Consider the following 16,417-nt stretch of genomic DNA (forward strand, 5'->3'; position numbering starts at 1 on the left):
GGATCTGCAAGGTAATCGGTTTTGGATCAACTGGAGTTCAATTTGCCTTTTCCCTGCAATCAAGACATCCAAAGACCGCATAATGTCTTCGGAAACAGCCAAAGCTTGAATCCACTCGACCTCGTCAAAGGCAGACTTTGGGAACTCAGAAGGCAAACAAACCAATCGATTTCGGAAGCGGACTCGAGCAAAGGAGTCCCAAGAATGATCTGAATTGAGGAGAGCGATGACGCTATGGCGAAATCTAATAGCTAGCTTGAAACAGTCCTCACAATAGTGGACTCGTGGCAGTCATTTCCATTCCCTTATGGAACCAATTTTCGGATAGGAGAAGGACGCACGAGCAAAGCAAGACAAGCACGAAATCAAAAGCATTATGCTGGAACACTAAATTGCCTCCGCTTTTCACGCAACTGAAGCGAACCACTCACCATTTGTGACTACGTGATACGCCAGAATCGAATTTAGACAAACATCTGCATGCCGATCCGGACTATTGAAGCCTGAGGAAGCTCGGAGAATGAGATTCGAGAACTGGAGTAGGTAAGGCATGATTCTTACCATAAAACTACACCTGGAGAATGTGTTTAATTCATCCCAGGTTGTCTGGTCTGTGCATGACCGAATTGCAGTCACACTTCCACGCAATTCAGCCTGGAGAATTTCTTCACTCGGAATTTCCAGGAACGCCCTCAACCACAGCCGTGAAATCCCGGAATCGCGTGGTCTATTGGTGCTAACGGCGTGAGTCATATCCCAACTCGCTTGGCACAGACTTGATAGTATGTTACCTTGTCTATCCCTGTCTTTGAGCTCTTTTCCTCACGCGCGGTGTAAGTGGCATCATCAGCAAGTCGTGTGTGTGTGTGTGTGTGTGTGTGTGTGTTTGTTACGTACAGGGCTTGGCTTTGGTTGTTATCGCTACGGGAACATCGTGAAGTTTAGTGCTACAAACAAGATAGGCCGTTGGCTGAGGTGGAGATGAAAGAAGTCTTTCATAGGCAAAGCGATATTGGAGGTAAGTTTGCGATGAAGTAAGTCTTGTTGAGTTTAGGGTGTTGACGTACGTGATATTTTGCCCGTGTTGTTGCCTTACGCTTCATTTCTTGTTCATGGTGTTGAGGCTTTCCACGACGTTTGGTCCTTTCGTTCAAAACTCAAACCATATCAAGCCTGGTGACAGTTTATAACAAGGTATATCCCGATTACTCTAGGGAGGTCTATGATATACACCAATATACTTCTAATCATGATGAACTCGATTCCTTATTTTGAGGCGTGATGGCCCCGCGACTGCCAGGCCTGACGAGCCTCAGGGGCGTCGGGGTTTTGTGCAGGTGATATGATGCACGATGAGCCATTATGAGTTCACACGAATCCTGCTGAGCCCTAGTGCGACAACCTTCACTGCCATCGTGCCCTGACTCTGATGTTGGCTGAAGCCAACTAGGTTACGATATATGTCGGCGAGCTGAATGTGGTAGCCCGAAGTGACAGTGCTTACCCAATAGTCTTGCGGGTGCAGATTTGGACATGAGGGGAACAACCGGGAGGCAGTGCTGTCTCTTTGGCCAAGAAAGAAGACTACCAGCCGTTATTTCGGGGAGCTTGAAGTGCCAAAGCCATCGTGAAACATCCCTATCGTCCCATAGACCTGTCGAAGTATCTCTTTTGAGATGACACTATCAGCACCCCATTTCAGCCGTTGATCAATGCGTCTTCTTTGCTCTCTGGCAATATCTCTCGGTAGACCCTGACACAGTGCAGTGAGATCAATCAAATTTGTGATGAAGACATTGGGCTCCGGTGCGTCGATAAATGCGTTACGAAGACAGTCCAACTGAATCTCCCACGATCTATCATGCTCTTCTAGGCCATAGACTAGCCCACCCCTTCGAAGCCAGAACAGGAGGCGTAGGTTCTTCTCGTCCCATGGACCGGTGATGAGGATTGTAGGAACGCGTACCTTTGGATGAACATCACAGCCACCCCATGATCCCACCCTTTCGAAAGGTTTCCAGGACAGAACCTCCTGATAATCAGCTTCAAAACACTCCTGCGAGTTGAAGTGCCCTACGCCACCTTCGAAATGATGGCTGTGACCATAAATAAAGGGGTCACCGTCATCATCCAACCGAGGAAGATAATGACGATAATGTTGGTCTCTGGCGTATTTTTCTACCCAGGTCTGTTGCGCCTGGAGAATGAATTCTGCAGTGATCCAAGGTAGGCACAATATGGTTGACTGAAATCAATAATATTAGATTGTCATAAATGCTCTGAAGTATGATGGTGTTGACAAACCTGGAGTTGCCAATTGCCAGATACGCGATTCTTATCTATTGCCGCAAACTTCTCAGGGTCACCGAACGATTGTTCCCAAGTATCTTGGAACGCCCATATGATAAACCTGATGAGAGTAGCCCGTCCAGATAGCTTTGATCCTATGATCGGTGCAGACCGGGGAAGGGCAACATTGGCGCTGTAAAGGAATATACTCTCCAAGATTTCGGCCGGAAGAGCTTGGATAGCCGGCCGCCAACGCGTAGATCGAGAGGCGAGGACGTTTGATAGTGAGCGCTTCATCTTCTTGGAGGGACTGATTTTGTCGTCAGGTATAGATGTGATAGTTTGCCATGGGGATGGTTTGCCTCGCGATGGAAATTTTCGCTTGCTTCGAATACGTATAGGTGTAAGGCCCATGGCGCAAAATTGTTCAGGTTTTGAGAGTGATGAGAGTGTTGATGATATGGACGAGCCTCAATGGCGTAGAATTACTTTAGGCCGCCGATATGAGCTTTAGAGAATAGCGTATGGCTCAAGTTGACATCCCAAATACATATTCCCTCGACAAAAAGGAAATATCGGCCGTTGACCATTGAGGTGCTGGTCCTGAAAGCGTCGACCTATAGGAAAGTTGTTTGGAGGAACATTTTGCAAGAGAAAAATTGCCGTATTTCGAAGATTCAAAGGCGGTTTGGAAGCAAGGCGGAGGCGGAGGCGTGAATTAACAACGCTAACAAGAGTCAAATCTCATGATTTATCCGATCAAGACAGGAGGTATTCAATTTATCACATCTACGTAGGTACCTACTAGGTAGGGTAAAATATCTACAATCTTTGTGATTGTTAAAAAACAATCCCTCTCTCGACATGTTTGACAGATCCCGAGTCTAAACTGAATGAAATGGCCTGTGCACCACCCGAGACCCGCCAGAATCCAGTGGCTTGGTCCCGATGACTAAGACGTCTCTGCGACATCGACTTTTCTTGATATCATCGATAAGAGCCTGTCTTCAAAAAGAGACGCCGCATCATATCCAATACCAATGCCGACGTGATACGGACTCCCAGTGATGCAGTCAGCCCTGTGTCTTCCGGTTCCATCACGAAACCTCCTGCGATTCCTTCGGTGTCAGTCCAAGAGGGCTTTCTCGAACGCAAATCATGGCCGAACCTCGATGACCACACCAGTTCTATGTCGTCGCGCACGAACATTGGATACACTTACGACGCGGAAACAATTCACAACTTTTGGAACAGCATGCCAGAGAACAGTGACCGTACTCAAACCAACCCTCTTCCATAGAGATCCCACCGCACGGAAACTTCAAGATCGTCATCAGCCCTGGACATCCCAACGCTGCTTCAGCACCAGTCGAGGTGCGCGCAATTTGTTCAAGGGCCAAGACCCGAACCCAGAGAACCCACCAACGTGGGAACGATTCCTCAAATTCGCAGGAAGGAAGGATGACAAAGTTTTAAAGCCAGACGATCTCCCAAACCATGACGAATATTCTGACGGCTCGTCAATCTTTAACAACCGGCGAACACTCGCGGCCAAAGCTGCATCTGAGCCTCGACTGCGATGCACGGAAGTCGACGAGCATGGGAACGTAATTCTTGTTGATGGAGAATTTAAAAAGACTGAGCTTATTGCAAAGGTACGGGCGTCTCGGCCGTAAGGAAAGTTTTTAAGAATATAACAACTAACAATGGACGTTTTCAAGTTTGGCTTGTTGCCTCGAGATTTGCGAAAGATCGACTCATCAAACTTGCCTCATATCCTTATTCGCCCTTCGGCCATTTTGCTAAACCTACTCCATCTCAAGGTTCTGATCAAACATGACCGAGTGCTTCTATTCGATATTTACGGCTCAAAGACATCATACCCCCAATCGGCCTTCATGTACGACTTGCAGGGCAAACTACAACAGAAGAATACACAGGCATCAGGTGCTCTGCCATATGAGTTTCGGGCATTGGAAGCGGTGTTGACCTCAGTGACGTCTGAACTTGAAGCCGATTTCGAGGCGGTGCGGGAGCCGGTCATGCATATTCTTAGCGAGCTGGAGGATGATATTGATCGAAGCAAGCTCAGAATGCTCCTCATTCTATCCAAGCGAGTAAGCACCTTTGAGCAAAAAGCAAAGTTGGTCCGGGATGCCATCGAAGACCTCCTCGAAGCCGACGATGATCTCTCCGCCATGTACTTGACGGAGAAAACACATGATCTTTACAGGGGAGAAGACGACCACACGGAGGTTGAGATGCTTTTGGAGTCTTACCACAAGCTGACTGACGAAATCGTGCAAGAAGCCGGCAACCTTGTCTCTGGCATCCGAAACACGGAGGAAATGTAAGGGACCCTTACCCTTGATTTAACGCTGATCATATTACTCACTCACAAACGTAGCGTTCGTGCAATTCTGGACGCCAATCGAAACGCTCTCATGCTGCTTGATCTCAAATTCAGCGTTGGAACGCTAGGCCTAGCTATGGGAACGTTCCTTGCTGGTCTCTACGGCATGAACTTGGAGAACTTCATCGAGGAGACAAACTGGGGTTTCGCTGGCGTCACTGGCGTCTCAGTCGTCTTCTCGCTTATCGTATGCTGGTATGGCCTAACGAAGCTGCGCCGCGTGCAGCGCATCAAGATGATGGATGACGAGCGACCGCGGATCCCCCGCGGGCAGGCCTATTTCCCCGATGATCGCTCGGCGCTGGGACTCCTCGACAATAGGAACCGCGAAATGCTGCGGCGAATCAACATGCAGAAGGCCGTATCGCAAAAGAAGAAGTGGTTTTCATGATTTTGCGTTCAGACAGACCTATGTTATTGCAAAATTAGATTCCTGGCTCAGTGGCACAGATTCAGCCACGTGTATAAACTAGATATTTCTGGAAACTACTAGATACCTACTCATCTCAATGAGGTTGGAGTTGAAGCGAAAGATACCCAAATGCGGACAGCACACACACATCCTGACAGGCATCACCCTCCGTGAACACACTGCAATCTCGGACCTTGATGGCACCTTGTAAATATGACGACCAATGAGACCACCGGCACAAGGCCAAGGAAGTCCAGATTCCTCCATTTTGTCCATCTTAGGGTCTCGATCGTCGTGGTGACGCCAAAGCCCTATCGATTGATCTCATCATGACAGTGTGACGTCAGAAGTCATTCCTTTTTAGCCCTCCATGAGACCTCGTTTAATCAAAGCCTGGTCCTGGTCAAGGGCGGCTGGCTGGCCGAATTGAAATTAAGGTGGTGTTGCGTTACAACACACAATCTGCAGGTGGGTAGGGGAGGGAAGGGAAAATCAGCGGAGTCATTTTGCAGGGAATCGTCTCGAATAATTGATTGCCCTGACGTCGAACGTAACCTCAAACAAACCCGCAACGGGCTACAGCGGCAATAAGACATGACAGCCTTGTTTTCTTGGAGGAGTAGCCACATTAGGAACGTCATCATGCTGCTACAGCCAATCAATGACGACCTATCATGTAGCCACAACCGTTGGTGTGGCTGGTGGCTGGGTCATGAGGTAATCGGAGATCGCAAACTGACGTCAGGAAATAAACATAACGGAGGAAGGCATGATCCAAGAAAGAAAAAAAAAAAAGCATGCAGCAGGTGCGATGGCCAACGCAACTGATTTCAGATATATAAGGATGTGACCTGGAAGAATCTTCTCTCTTTCAACACCAACTTCAGACCTACAACAAAATCTCAGCCTTGTCTAAGAGCTCAACAATCACAACCAACACATACACAAAGCACCTACATCACCTTTCAAATATTCACAATGGGCGGCGTTATGTCTTGTGTAAGTCACACCCCCTAGACTCTCTAGGAGAAACACATGATATTGGTCTATACACCAAACTCAACCGATCCAGCACCAAGCCCAATTTCCTGTTCCCTTCTCCCACTCTCCCTCAGTCTCTACCTTCTTCTTCCTGTCTCTGGCCTCTGCTTTCTCCACCCCCACCGTCTTTCAGCCTCTCTTTGAACAACATCACTAACAAGCCTCTCCAACAGATCCGGTCATGCCTCCAGACCATTGGGGACGTGATCATGGCAATCATAGGAGGAATTGGTCGGATTATCACAGCAATCGTCAACGGCATTGTAGCTTTCTGCTCAATTCTGGTCCGCTTCCTTACCTGCGGCTATTGCGGTTCGAAGGGAGGCCGAGCGAAGCGCCGAGGACACTCTCACATGAGGACGACGAGAGTTTAGACGATGAACTACACGGGCGAACTTCTTTTGTGATACCAATTTGAGAAAGGATAGGGGAAGGGGGAGAGCTTTGTTAGTTTGCGGAGGAGTCTGCTACGGCCGTTTGAGATTTCTTTTGTGATTTCTTTCATGTTCATCTGTCAGCATTAGGATACCCAATCCTTACGATTTTCAGCAAAAATTTTGATCATGTTACATGTCGTTAGTGCACAGTTTGAATTCCACTGGTGATATTTCACTTTGATTGCTGATGGTGATGAGGGTGATGGCCAGAAACCGAGTCAACTTATATTGTTTATTATTTCACTCCCTTCTACGTCTTGATTCAATCTGGCCGTATCCGTATACCGCTTTGACATTGGCTTGGTATTAATCGTCTTCTTCCATGATGTTGCGGTTAAAGAATCCATGGATCTGTCGTCCAGCCGTTGTGCCGACCAAAGGTGTCAATTCTTGGACCGTCATGTTGGCAACTTCACGAATATTCTCAGTCTTGAGCACCAGATTCTTGATGTTTTGTGGAGTCACGCCCGGCACGATGGCAAGCATATCCTGGGGCTCCTGATTAAAGGCCTGCTCCTCGGCCCTTGTATCCTTATCCAAGCCAGCCCTGACAGCGGCTATCGGATCTGGCTCTACCTCCTGAGTCTTGAGGGACTCAAAGATCTCGGCCGTCTGGTACGGAGACGAAGACCAGATGATTCGTAACTTGGGAAATGCCAGGGTCAGTAATACTAACTTGGATTGGAGGTCGGATGACATGTTGGTGGGTGCAACACTGTTCAAGCTTCCAGATAAATCGGCAAATGGCTCCAGAGTGAAGGACTTGTTCTGGTCAAACTCGATGAGCAGCATCACGCTTTTGTAGTACTGAAACATAGTCTCGGCTTGACTGTAGAGCCGACCATCCTTGAATGACGAGATCAAATCACTGATAGATTTGCGTTCTACACAGATATTTGGTGATAGGATGTAATCACCAACTGTGAGCATGCATGGTACAATGATCATAGAGCGGCCGTGGAGAAGAGACGGTAGAGAGGATCGGAATTCTCGTACGTCTACCACAACACGTGGCGGCTCAGCTGTTGCTGCCAGCCTTCCACCACCAGCAATACGTGTGTTGACGGTACGGAGAAAAGCCTCTTCAGGATCCTCAGCCGGGTCCACGGTCATGACAAGGGACATGCTTGCTCTCTCCTTGATGAGTTTCGTAAATGCATCTTTCTCTCGCCGAACAGATGAAAGGTATTTCTGCTCCTCCACTGAGCCACCATAGTACATAAAGTATACCCTCACGTTCCTGTCGTTATGCGATGATCGGTACACTTCAACTCGACGAATAAAGGCAGCGTCCGGCTCATACATAATTATGTATCGCGGTTTGGTTTCCTCGAGGACATGCTCGTCCTGATCCCCATCATATGCGTGGATGACGACTAGGTCTTGCATATCATATAGTTTGAAGTATTCCTCCATGTTGTCGAGGGGATCTGCTACAACGTCTTCTTTCTGCTGTGCTTCCTCTTCTGTGATCTGTACCTCAGCCATGAGATCGGCAACTTCTCCCGGTTTCTCAATGTACTGCATGATACTGCCATTCTCAGCACGACCCATGCTTACGCCAACATTTCCCCCGCCGCGCACTCGTCGCCGCTTGTTTGCAGGAGCCTTTCCGCCTCTTGACCCTGCAAAACCTGGACGAGTGTCCGTGGCTCCATTCAGGGCCTTCTGGTTCTCTGAAAAGAGAGTGGCGCTGACCTGAGCAAATTGTCTCTTCCATTTCAAGTAGTTCCTCAATCGCCTTCGCATCATGAAAGCTGAAGAGGGCCTGTCTTCATCTTCATCGTCCTCACTTGATCGTTTCTCCGTCTTGGGCTTGACGTGCATGGTTTGTAAGAAGTCTCGCAACTGCCTGCAAGTATCGGTATTTGAGCACATGATCAGGATGGTGCCGTTGGAGTCGTCTCGAACTGGGGGCTCAAAGTACAGATCGCGATCAATTTCCTCCAGGACCTCAGCTAAAAGCGCCCACTTGGGTAGCTCTTCGAGAACAGGCCTTAGAGAGTCGATGTTATCTTCCCGAGCCGCATCCTTGGCACTAGCGGAATATACTCTTCGTCTTGCCGTGTCGAAAATGGTCTGAGCAGCATCAAGGAAAAGCCACGGTGATTGGGTTTGTCGGGTCGATCCTGGAGGCGGGGAGTGAGCGGCATGAATGGTATCCAAATGCTGAAGGAACGAAACAGCATCATATGACAGAATAGAGTTGAGCATGGCTCTGAGAACAGTCAAGTCATTCACAATCTGTTTCGTCTTCCAGCTCACACGGTGCCAGTTGGGATCTAACTGTCTTCGAACCATGATGTCAAAGTTCTTGAGAAGAGCGCTGTCGAGGTTCCAATCGTCCATTTCCAGGCCACTGTTACCTTTCTTGAGCTCGTGAATACTGACTTCAACACATTCCATTATGGCGTTTTGAATCTCACGCATCGAGTCTGTCATAGGGACTTCGAGTTCGATAACTTCGGCCTTCTTCTTCCCTTCCAGAGATTGCGCGACTGTGACGTGAAATCGAGGCCAGAGCGAGGCTTTACGCAGAAAGAGGTTTCTCATCATAGTAGCCAAGGGCGAGAAGCCAGTGGTGAAGGGATCGGGGTTATCCGAAAAGGCTTTAAGAAACCCAATCTTGTTCTTTTGACGGTAAACTCTCAAAATGAAGGCCTCGAGGGATGTTGCGACAACGCGATCGGCATGAAGAACAATAAGACCTGTAATTGATTCAGGATTCAGCAAACCTGTGAGAAGGTCCACCACTAGAATACGCGATGTGATGCTGAAGATTCCGCCTCCAGAGTACATCTTTTCCCTGGCGCCGACGCTTTGAAAGTCTGTGTTCACGACTGTCAGGCCACGCGCTTTCGGGGACATGCTGATGGCTGCATGTTCAGCCAATGCTTCTCCAATCCAGCCATTTTCTCGTTCATCAGCGGCGACTATAACAATTAAATTGTTTCCGCCGGCGTCATACGAATGGAGGAGATTGTTGACAAGACGCATCAACCCCAGGCCGCGTGCGATAATGACAAGCTCATCTTCGGCACGAAGCTCCTGGAACAGAGTCTGTTGGTATTCCTAAACCAATGAGCCAGGGATCATACTTCAAAGTCATGGAAAAACCTACGAGTGGGAGTGAAAGCTTCACTGGTTGGGGAGCATTACTTGCAGACATGCGGGCCACCTAAATGTTGGTGTTGACAGACGATGTGTTGAAGGGGGTTGAAATGAATAAGTCGTGAATGATGTATTGAAGATCTTAGCGGGGAGCTAGAGCCATGGCGGGGAATATGTAAGTTGCATGCATAAGACAGAGTGGCCATGATGGAAATGAATGCCGATTGGTAATTTTAGTACCCATAGATGGTTTTCGAGACAAAATAAAAAGCATTCGCTGTGCATTTTTTCTTTCTTTTTTTCTTTTTTTTTATGATAATCAATATGTTGTGCTGATCCTGTTTGTCGGCCTGTCTCATAACAGTGACAGCATCACCTCCTCGCCATTTGAGATTGACCTGCGCCAGCTTAGCACATGGGCTGGTGTCTGCTTAGATGCCATCTGTTTTATATTCATATGAGAGCTCGTGTCGCATATCGGGACTGACATGCTGGCGAAACTACTGCAAAACATTGAAATTATATGCAGCTCATCGTTCCTTAAAATACAAGGACCATGGCCAAGTCCCTAGTCTATTCGGTAGCCGCGCTATTTCAGAAGTCATGATAAGATGAATACAGCTTAAAACCTTTGAATTCTTGGAACTCTCCAGACATCACAAAGAGGTGCATACTCTGTCAGTGTAGATTGAACACCGCCTCGGACTTCTGCATTCCTTCTGTTTCTCATTCCTAAGACCAACCTGGCCAATTTGTGATACCTATTCGTCCTTGATTTTCTTATTAGTGATATCCACTTACACACATTGTGCACACCATAACCACCATCTCCACGTCATTGTTCAAGATCCTGCAGTGTCCTAGATAGCACCTAGCCATGCAGTGATCTCAACAGTCGGCTGTTTTTGGACCGCGGGACCAATAAGAAGTTGTATGCACCCTCTTGTGACACTTCCCTAAAGAGTCTGCGTTTCTGGTTGTCGCAACATGCGCCACAGAATGGTCTTACGTAGTCTGGCCAGAGAAGACGACGTCATCGCTTCATGATATGGGCCAGCGACTACAAAAGGACGTTGACGACCTAGATTTGAGCAGCCACAGGATCTCGAATCAACCCGACAGAGAAACTAGATCACGACAAGAACTTTGAACTTTCTTAAATCAATCACCAAAACAACCATCAGAATGACTGGCACCGAGCAACAGAAGGAGGCGAGTTGACTGTGCTGGAGCCTTCGTTTCTGAACCCAATACTGACCGTTTTCTCAATAGGGCGAGAAGCAATTCTCCATCCAACCCATCAAGGATGAGGCCAAGGACAAGGTCTCTGCTTTTAACGCTCATCCTGGACCCGCCGTACCCAAGGATATGCCCCAAGAAGAGGGCACCAAGGAGGAGCGCAAGGCCAAGATGGAGGCTCTGAACAAGAAATAAGCGGTCGACTTCTGTGGCAGAAGTCGCTTTGTTGACATGACTGTATGACTATACATGGATTTGGGACTGGGTTACTTTACGATTTATTTATACAACACCAAGACATTTTGTCATGACTTGCATTGGAACGTGTCGATTGCTAATCGTAGTCTCATGCTGGCATCATGGCACTGACCAACGGCAGCCTCGGAACCCCCTGCTGACACACAGCCATCCAATATCTGCCCCCTCATCATTAGTAGTCTAGATTTGGAGCCGAGACAAGGCTCGTACGGTCAGACACTGGGGTTTTCATGAAGACTTGAAGTAATATCAGAATATAGATATTTACATACACCCAGAGCTCTGTATGTGAGCATTCATTCTCGCGTTCTCCTAAGATGTTCCGTTTTTCTATCGATGGCCAGCAGAACATCATCTTCATAACACCCGACTCAACAGCCTAGATGCCCCAATAAGCTCCACTAGGCGCCTGCAGTTATCTACCTTAGTACCTTAGGTAGGTACCTAGATAGGCTGCTAAACTCTGGCTGCCCAACAGTCGACTGGTGCCCTGCGAATTTTCTAGAACCTGGCAAAGTGGCTGAAGCGGTGAACAATTCGATAGGTACCTGATGCATTGTGAGTTGACCGCTTGCGTTGCATGTCACAGTCACAATTGTCGCCATAAAACCATCACTACGTACCTGGCATACTAAGCTTCCCATTCCCTCCCGCCCACCAAAAAGCAAACTTGTCCCGCTGCACAAAGACGTAGGTTGCCCCGCCCCCGAGAACTACAGTACCTACGGTGGCTGTGGTAGGTGTGCTTCTGCAAGTGCTCTAGCCTGTGGCTGGTGCTCACTTCTCTCGTTACGGACTGGACTCTGGCTCTTCACACATCATCCCAACCGACCGCTGGCCCAGTCTGGTTCCTGTTCCCCACGGACGAACACCTTTTGACGTGCGACGACCATCCGTGCTCGCCTACGCTATCCGAGAGGGATCCCTTTCGACTCAAGCCCGAAAGCTCGGGCGCTGCTCGCACACTCTCTTGGTCGTATATATCTATCCGGCGACAAGAGCTTGAACCTCCCATCTCCCAAGATTTCGGTTGCCTCACGCGAGCGCCAAGCGATTCTGACGAGACGCTGAAAGAGGAGAGACCAGACAAGCGCCACTCCACGCGTCCAGTCCAGGCGACAACCGACGAACTCGTCTTACCTTTGGCTCATATCCTTCGTTACTGTTTCTCTGGCATATTCGATTACACGACACTGATACAGTAATCCATACTCGCTCGATTGCGCCGCCACAATGCCATCTATTCTTAACGACGATGATAAGGATACCGTGAAGCGGTTCATCCCCAAGCAGTCCAACAAGATTCAGGCCGTTGCTGTTGCCAGGCTCTACGTAGCATATCCCAATCGCTCAAAATGGACATACACCGGACTACAGGGAGCCGTTGCGCTCGTCAACGATCTAGTTGGAAATACATACTGGATCAAGATGGTGGATATTTCGGTATGTCCACGATCCAATATCTTAAACGCTGTCCACCACATCTGACCACCACTTGCTAACTTGCTCAGCCTTCCAATCGAGGAGTTATCTGGGACCAGGAGATTTTCGACACGTGGAACTATAACCAAGACCGAACCTTCTTTCATACCTTCGAACTCGAAGAATGCCTGGCTGGTCTGAGCTTCGTCGACGAAAAGGAGGCCAAACAGTTCAAGAAGAAAATGGATGAGCGAGAGAAGAATGCAAGCCGAGCTACAAAGTCGACACCCTTCGGTGGAGGTGCCCAGCCAGCCCATAAGCATGGCCTGTTGGGAGGGCTGTTCGGACATCGCCATTCGACTCATATCAGCTCTCAGCACACAGCTCCAACCCCTCCGGAGTCTCCCCGAATGCCGCATAACTCCATCCAGCATCATGTTGTCAACTCAACGCCCAACCTCAATGGCTCAAGACCATCTGAATTCGCACTTTTAGATGCGTTCGATCCTCTGTGGCGCGAGCACTTTGGTGCAGATCTTCAAGACAAGGGTTTAACGGACGACTTCATTAAAGAAAACCAAGAGTTTATTGTCGACTTCTTGAGAGAAGAACAACAGAAGGCCAATCAGCCTCATTCGACACCGCCACCACCTCTCCCTCCAGCAGCGAAAGCACCCTCGCCAACGCCAACCGCGAACGGCAATGAAGGAAGAGGCTCTCGAGCTCCGCCGCCGCCGCCGCCGCCTGGTGGTCGACCCCAGTCAGACGGTCCTCCAGCCCCCCCGGCTCCGAGAAAAGGCGGCCCCCCGCCTCCTCCAGCCCCGAGACGGTCTGGCAAAGCCGAATCTCCGGCGAAGGATGCTGCGCCTGAACGAGCGCCGTCACCTCCTCGACCCAAGTTTGGTGTCCCTCCTCCGTTGGCCGACGCTGGCAAATTTGCACGTCAAGATCCTCCAAGGGCTGTTCCAGCAACACCCACTCCTGGACCTCCCCCTCCTCCGCGACCGGCAAAGACTCCTATAGAAACACAGAAGAATGAGAGCCACAGATTCGGAGTTCCTCCTCCCTTTCCTGGTTCAAGAGTACCCCCACCAACACCTAGCCGTGGGCCTGTTCCTCCTCCACCACCACCTCGACCGGCCGATAACCACCCTGTGCCTGCAGCTCTTCCTCCTCCTCTGCCTCCCAAAGTACCAGCTTCTTCAGCTCCACCACTGCCGCCTCCAAGCTCCCGGCCTGTTCCTCCTCCTCCAGCAGCCAACAATCACCCTCCTGCTCCACCTCCCTTACCGGTGACAAGTGCTCCTCCACCTCCTCCGCTACCACCAACATCAACAAATGGTGCACCTCCTCCACCTCCTCCGCCCCCTCCACCCCCAGGAGGCTCTGGTGCACCTCCGCCTCCTCCGCCTCCCATGCCGCCTGGAACTGGTGCACCTCCGCCGCCTCCTCTCCCTCCTGTTGCTGCAGGGGGTGATACTGGCCGATCAGCCATGTTGGAAGGCATCCAACGTGCCGGCGGAATCAACTCCCTCAAGAAGGTTGATCGCTCACAGATTCGCGACCGCAGTGGTGCTCAAGTCGGCAGTGGCGGCGATTCTGGCGGTGCTAATGCCGCATCTGCCGCAGCTGGTGCGCCTGGTGGTGGCGGTGGCATGGCCGATGCCCTGGCTGCTGCTCTCCAGAAGAGAAAAGAAAAGGTCTCCAAGAGTGGTAAGTTCAATATGCTTTTGTTGGTCAAGAGTGATGTGCTAACACTAGATAAGATGACGAGAGTGACAATGATGACTGGTGAACTGAACCACATTAACACAAAATCCAGGAGAAGGAAGGAAGAGCGTGGTAGACATAGTTGACAAAGGTTTCTCGACTTGTCTTTTATAAAATTTGCACTTGTGGGTAACGACGAGGATTGTGACGAATCAATCAGTTGCAGACGTATCTTGGTTGTGAATCAGCACAAGCATCTGAGGTCGGGTTCGCATTACCAAATGGTTGTACTGCGTCTGTGCCATTTCCAGTTGGCATGACAAAAGTTGGTTATGTTCTATAGACACCTATAGCATTAACGAAATTTTATAAGATTGCAGAATGACTAGCCAACAAACTCGGCAATAGTTAGTGCGTTGCCTTTATTGTTGACGGCATTGATGCAATGCAAGAATCAAGGAATATTTATGAAACAATAGTAAGTATTTTCTTGTCTTGTCTAACCTGTGCTTTTGAGACGAATGTGATGATCATAAAGCGTTAAGAAAAAAACATGTTCGTCCAGTAAAAACTACCTAAAAACGGAACAAGACAGAAAACTCGATCGTGATACTGAAAGTCCAAAAGAGAACGACATGCCGTGACGTCCCTCCCACCACGGCCGTCTACGACTCCACAGCAACTACTGTCGTGGGACCCGACGCACAGAGCTTTGGGTGCTCGGCTCCGGGTTTGAGAGAGAAGACAATATCAACAACACCAGCCGCGAAATACAATCGTATCACCCGGTAGCGTCGGGGGCTCGGTGGAGAGAGAGAGAGAAGGGGATTTGGAGGGCTTTGGCGAGCTTAAATGTCGTCAATGTCGACCTCCTTCTTGTTGCCAGCGGCGCCATCGTCAGACTCATCGTCTGAATCAGCGTCGCCGAACTCGAAGTAGGCCTCGCCATCCTCTCCCTGGCCAAAAGAGTCGGTTTCGTTGATCTTGGCGTTCTCAGGGAGCTCGCCGTAAGACTTGAGGGTACGGGCTTCGTCGGCGGTGTACTTGAGGATGACGTCGCCCTTGTTGTCCTGGAAGTCACGGAGAGAGAGGAGGATAATATCACCCTGGTTAATCCAGACCTTCTTTCGCATTTTACCGCGAATCTACGAAGGAAATGTTAGCATGAGTCGCAGAAGGACATGAGCATCCTGCTTTCGTTGCACCGCGTCTTAGGCAGGCGAACTTGGGGCTACTTACGTTGGCGAGACGCTTGCTTCCATCGAAGCACAGAGCCTCGAGACGACCGTTGCCAAGCATCTTCACGACCTGAGCATACTCTTGGCCATCCTCCTTGAAGGTGAGCTCTCGGCGCTGGTCATCGTTCTCCTTGGTACCACGTCTGCGGTTCTTTCCACCCTGTCCAACTGTTAGAGACGATTCCTTTGTTGCTGGCAGAAGAACTTGGGCAATGATGGTGGGGGCGGGGCAGGCGGTTGGCGCGTGAAAATGCGATCCGTGAATGAAAAAGGAAGACAGTCGAGTACAGGAAGGATCTATGGGACTTACCTTTCCCTTGTTCTTAGGCATATTGGCTGTTTGTCGGTATGCGTGAAGTGAGAAAGAGATGTGATGGTGGGAAGAAGAAAGTTGGTGATGATGTTGTGGTGTCGTTGTTGGCCTGGGAAAGAAAGTGGATTTTTCCTGGGCTGCGCTGCTGACTGACACAAGAGGCAAAAGCTGGTTGGGCGCAAGACAAATGGGGCGACCAGCTTGGGATTCTGTCCTCCACAGTGACTCAGGCGTGGCGCAGCAAATATATTTTAAATGCAATACGTTAAACTTCCAGTCTGAAATCTGCAAGAAAAATAAGAAACTTAAAAACTTAAAGCGTATTGGCTTGATCCTACGTAGAATTAATTAATCCTTTATTAAATCCAGAGATTATCCTAAGAAGAAAGCATTATTGCTACCCAAAGTCAAGTATTCTGAACAATATGACGCAGATCGATTAGCGGCACAGCCACAATTATGTGGCGTTCCTAGTCGAGCATGTTAGGAAATCGTAAACTCATGAAATCGATTTGCGCATCGCGCTTCATCATG

General features: G+C 49.2%; 6 protein-coding genes across 9 annotated transcripts; 3 read left to right on the forward strand and 3 right to left on the reverse strand.

Moving 5' to 3' along the window:
* Positions 1–1,594: 1,594 nt before the first annotated feature.
* On the reverse strand, positions 1,595–2,703 carry FOXG_03140 (uncharacterized protein; the record flags this gene model as incomplete). Its single annotated transcript, XM_018380714.1, has 2 exons — positions 1,595–2,245; positions 2,305–2,703. 2 exons carry the CDS (start codon positions 2,701–2,703, stop codon positions 1,595–1,597), a joined length of 1,050 nt encoding a protein of 349 aa, XP_018237043.1.
* A 481-nt stretch (positions 2,704–3,184) lies between these two features.
* Positions 3,185–6,953, forward strand: FOXG_03141 (mitochondrial inner membrane magnesium transporter mrs2). The gene is made up of 4 exons (XM_018380715.1): positions 3,185–3,944; positions 4,011–4,639; positions 4,697–6,113; positions 6,329–6,953. Exons 1-3 carry the CDS (start codon positions 3,357–3,359, stop codon positions 5,091–5,093), a joined length of 1,614 nt encoding a protein of 537 aa, XP_018237044.1. The 5' UTR covers positions 3,185–3,356; the 3' UTR covers positions 5,094–6,113; positions 6,329–6,953.
* FOXG_03142 (DNA excision repair protein ERCC-4) lies at positions 6,391–9,864 on the reverse strand. The gene is made up of 2 exons (XM_018380716.1): positions 9,714–9,864; positions 6,391–9,664 (listed from the first exon to the last, which is right to left on the reverse strand). The coding sequence occupies exons 1-2, from the start codon at positions 9,759–9,761 to the stop codon at positions 6,899–6,901; spliced, it is 2,814 nt and encodes a 937-aa protein (XP_018237045.1). The 5' UTR covers positions 9,762–9,864; the 3' UTR covers positions 6,391–6,898.
* Positions 9,865–10,128: 264 nt separating this feature from the next.
* FOXG_03143 (uncharacterized protein) lies at positions 10,129–11,580 on the forward strand. The gene is made up of 2 exons (XM_018380717.1): positions 10,129–10,915; positions 10,976–11,580. Exons 1-2 carry the CDS (start codon positions 10,889–10,891, stop codon positions 11,135–11,137), a joined length of 189 nt encoding a protein of 62 aa, XP_018237046.1. The 5' UTR covers positions 10,129–10,888; the 3' UTR covers positions 11,138–11,580.
* Positions 11,581–11,701: 121 nt separating this feature from the next.
* FOXG_03144 (wiskott-Aldrich syndrome protein) lies at positions 11,702–15,580 on the forward strand. Of its 4 annotated transcripts, XM_018380719.1 has the most exons (4): positions 11,702–12,643; positions 12,712–14,335; positions 14,389–14,810; positions 14,878–15,580. In XM_018380719.1, the coding sequence occupies exons 1-3, from the start codon at positions 12,434–12,436 to the stop codon at positions 14,415–14,417; spliced, it is 1,863 nt and encodes a 620-aa protein (XP_018237048.1). In that variant the 5' UTR covers positions 11,702–12,433; the 3' UTR covers positions 14,418–14,810; positions 14,878–15,580. The 4 variants fall into 4 exon arrangements, with proteins under 4 accessions (XP_018237048.1, XP_018237049.1, XP_018237050.1 ...); XM_018380720.1 differs by lacking the exon at positions 14,878–15,580 and having other exon boundaries at positions 14,389–14,842; XM_018380721.1 differs by lacking the exon at positions 14,878–15,580 and having other exon boundaries at positions 11,702–14,335; positions 14,389–14,842.
* Positions 12,625–16,034, reverse strand: FOXG_03145 (translation initiation factor 1A). Its single transcript, XM_018380722.1, has 3 exons — positions 15,881–16,034; positions 15,572–15,730; positions 12,625–15,477 (listed from the first exon to the last, which is right to left on the reverse strand). Exons 1-3 carry the CDS (start codon positions 15,899–15,901, stop codon positions 15,181–15,183), a joined length of 477 nt encoding a protein of 158 aa, XP_018237051.1. The 5' UTR covers positions 15,902–16,034; the 3' UTR covers positions 12,625–15,180.
* Positions 16,035–16,417: the final 383 nt, after the last annotated feature.

This window comes from Fusarium oxysporum, chromosome 8 (genome assembly GCF_000149955.1).
Source record: "Fusarium oxysporum f. sp. lycopersici 4287 chromosome 8, whole genome shotgun sequence".
Lineage (NCBI taxonomy): Eukaryota > Fungi > Ascomycota > Sordariomycetes > Hypocreales > Nectriaceae > Fusarium > Fusarium oxysporum.

What these genes read in the sequence shown, in the direction of transcription:
- FOXG_03141 (XM_018380715.1), top strand. Translation starts at nt 3,357, where the DNA reads ATGCAGTCAGCCCTGTGTCTTCCGGTTCCATCACGAAACCTCCTGCGA. An exon ending in AGACTGAGCTTATTGCAAAG is followed by an intron (nt 3,945 to 4,010) that starts GTACGGGCGTCT and finishes GACGTTTTCAAG; the next exon opens with TTTGGCTTGTTGCCTCGAGA. An exon ending in ATCCGAAACACGGAGGAAAT is followed by an intron (nt 4,640 to 4,696) that starts GTAAGGGACCCT and finishes TCACAAACGTAG; the next exon opens with CGTTCGTGCAATTCTGGACG.
- FOXG_03142 (XM_018380716.1), bottom strand. Translation starts at nt 9,761, where the DNA reads ATGTCTGCAAGTAATGCTCCCCAACCAGTGAAGCTTTCACTCCCACTC. An exon ending in TGAAGCTTTCACTCCCACTC is followed by an intron (nt 9,665 to 9,713) that starts GTAGGTTTTTCC and finishes TCATTGGTTTAG; the next exon opens with GAATACCAACAGACTCTGTT.
- FOXG_03143 (XM_018380717.1), top strand. Translation starts at nt 10,889, where the DNA reads ATGACTGGCACCGAGCAACAGAAGGAG. An exon ending in GCACCGAGCAACAGAAGGAG is followed by an intron (nt 10,916 to 10,975) that starts GCGAGTTGACTG and finishes TTTTCTCAATAG; the next exon opens with GGCGAGAAGCAATTCTCCAT.
- FOXG_03144 (XM_018380718.1), top strand. Translation starts at nt 12,434, where the DNA reads ATGCCATCTATTCTTAACGACGATGATAAGGATACCGTGAAGCGGTTC. An exon ending in TCAAGATGGTGGATATTTCG is followed by an intron (nt 12,644 to 12,711) that starts GTATGTCCACGA and finishes TAACTTGCTCAG; the next exon opens with CCTTCCAATCGAGGAGTTAT.
- FOXG_03145 (XM_018380722.1), bottom strand. Translation starts at nt 15,901, where the DNA reads ATGCCTAAGAACAAGGGAAAG. An exon ending in TGCCTAAGAACAAGGGAAAG is followed by an intron (nt 15,731 to 15,880) that starts GTAAGTCCCATA and finishes ACAGTTGGACAG; the next exon opens with GGTGGAAAGAACCGCAGACG. An exon ending in GAAGCAAGCGTCTCGCCAAC is followed by an intron (nt 15,478 to 15,571) that starts GTAAGTAGCCCC and finishes TTTCCTTCGTAG; the next exon opens with ATTCGCGGTAAAATGCGAAA.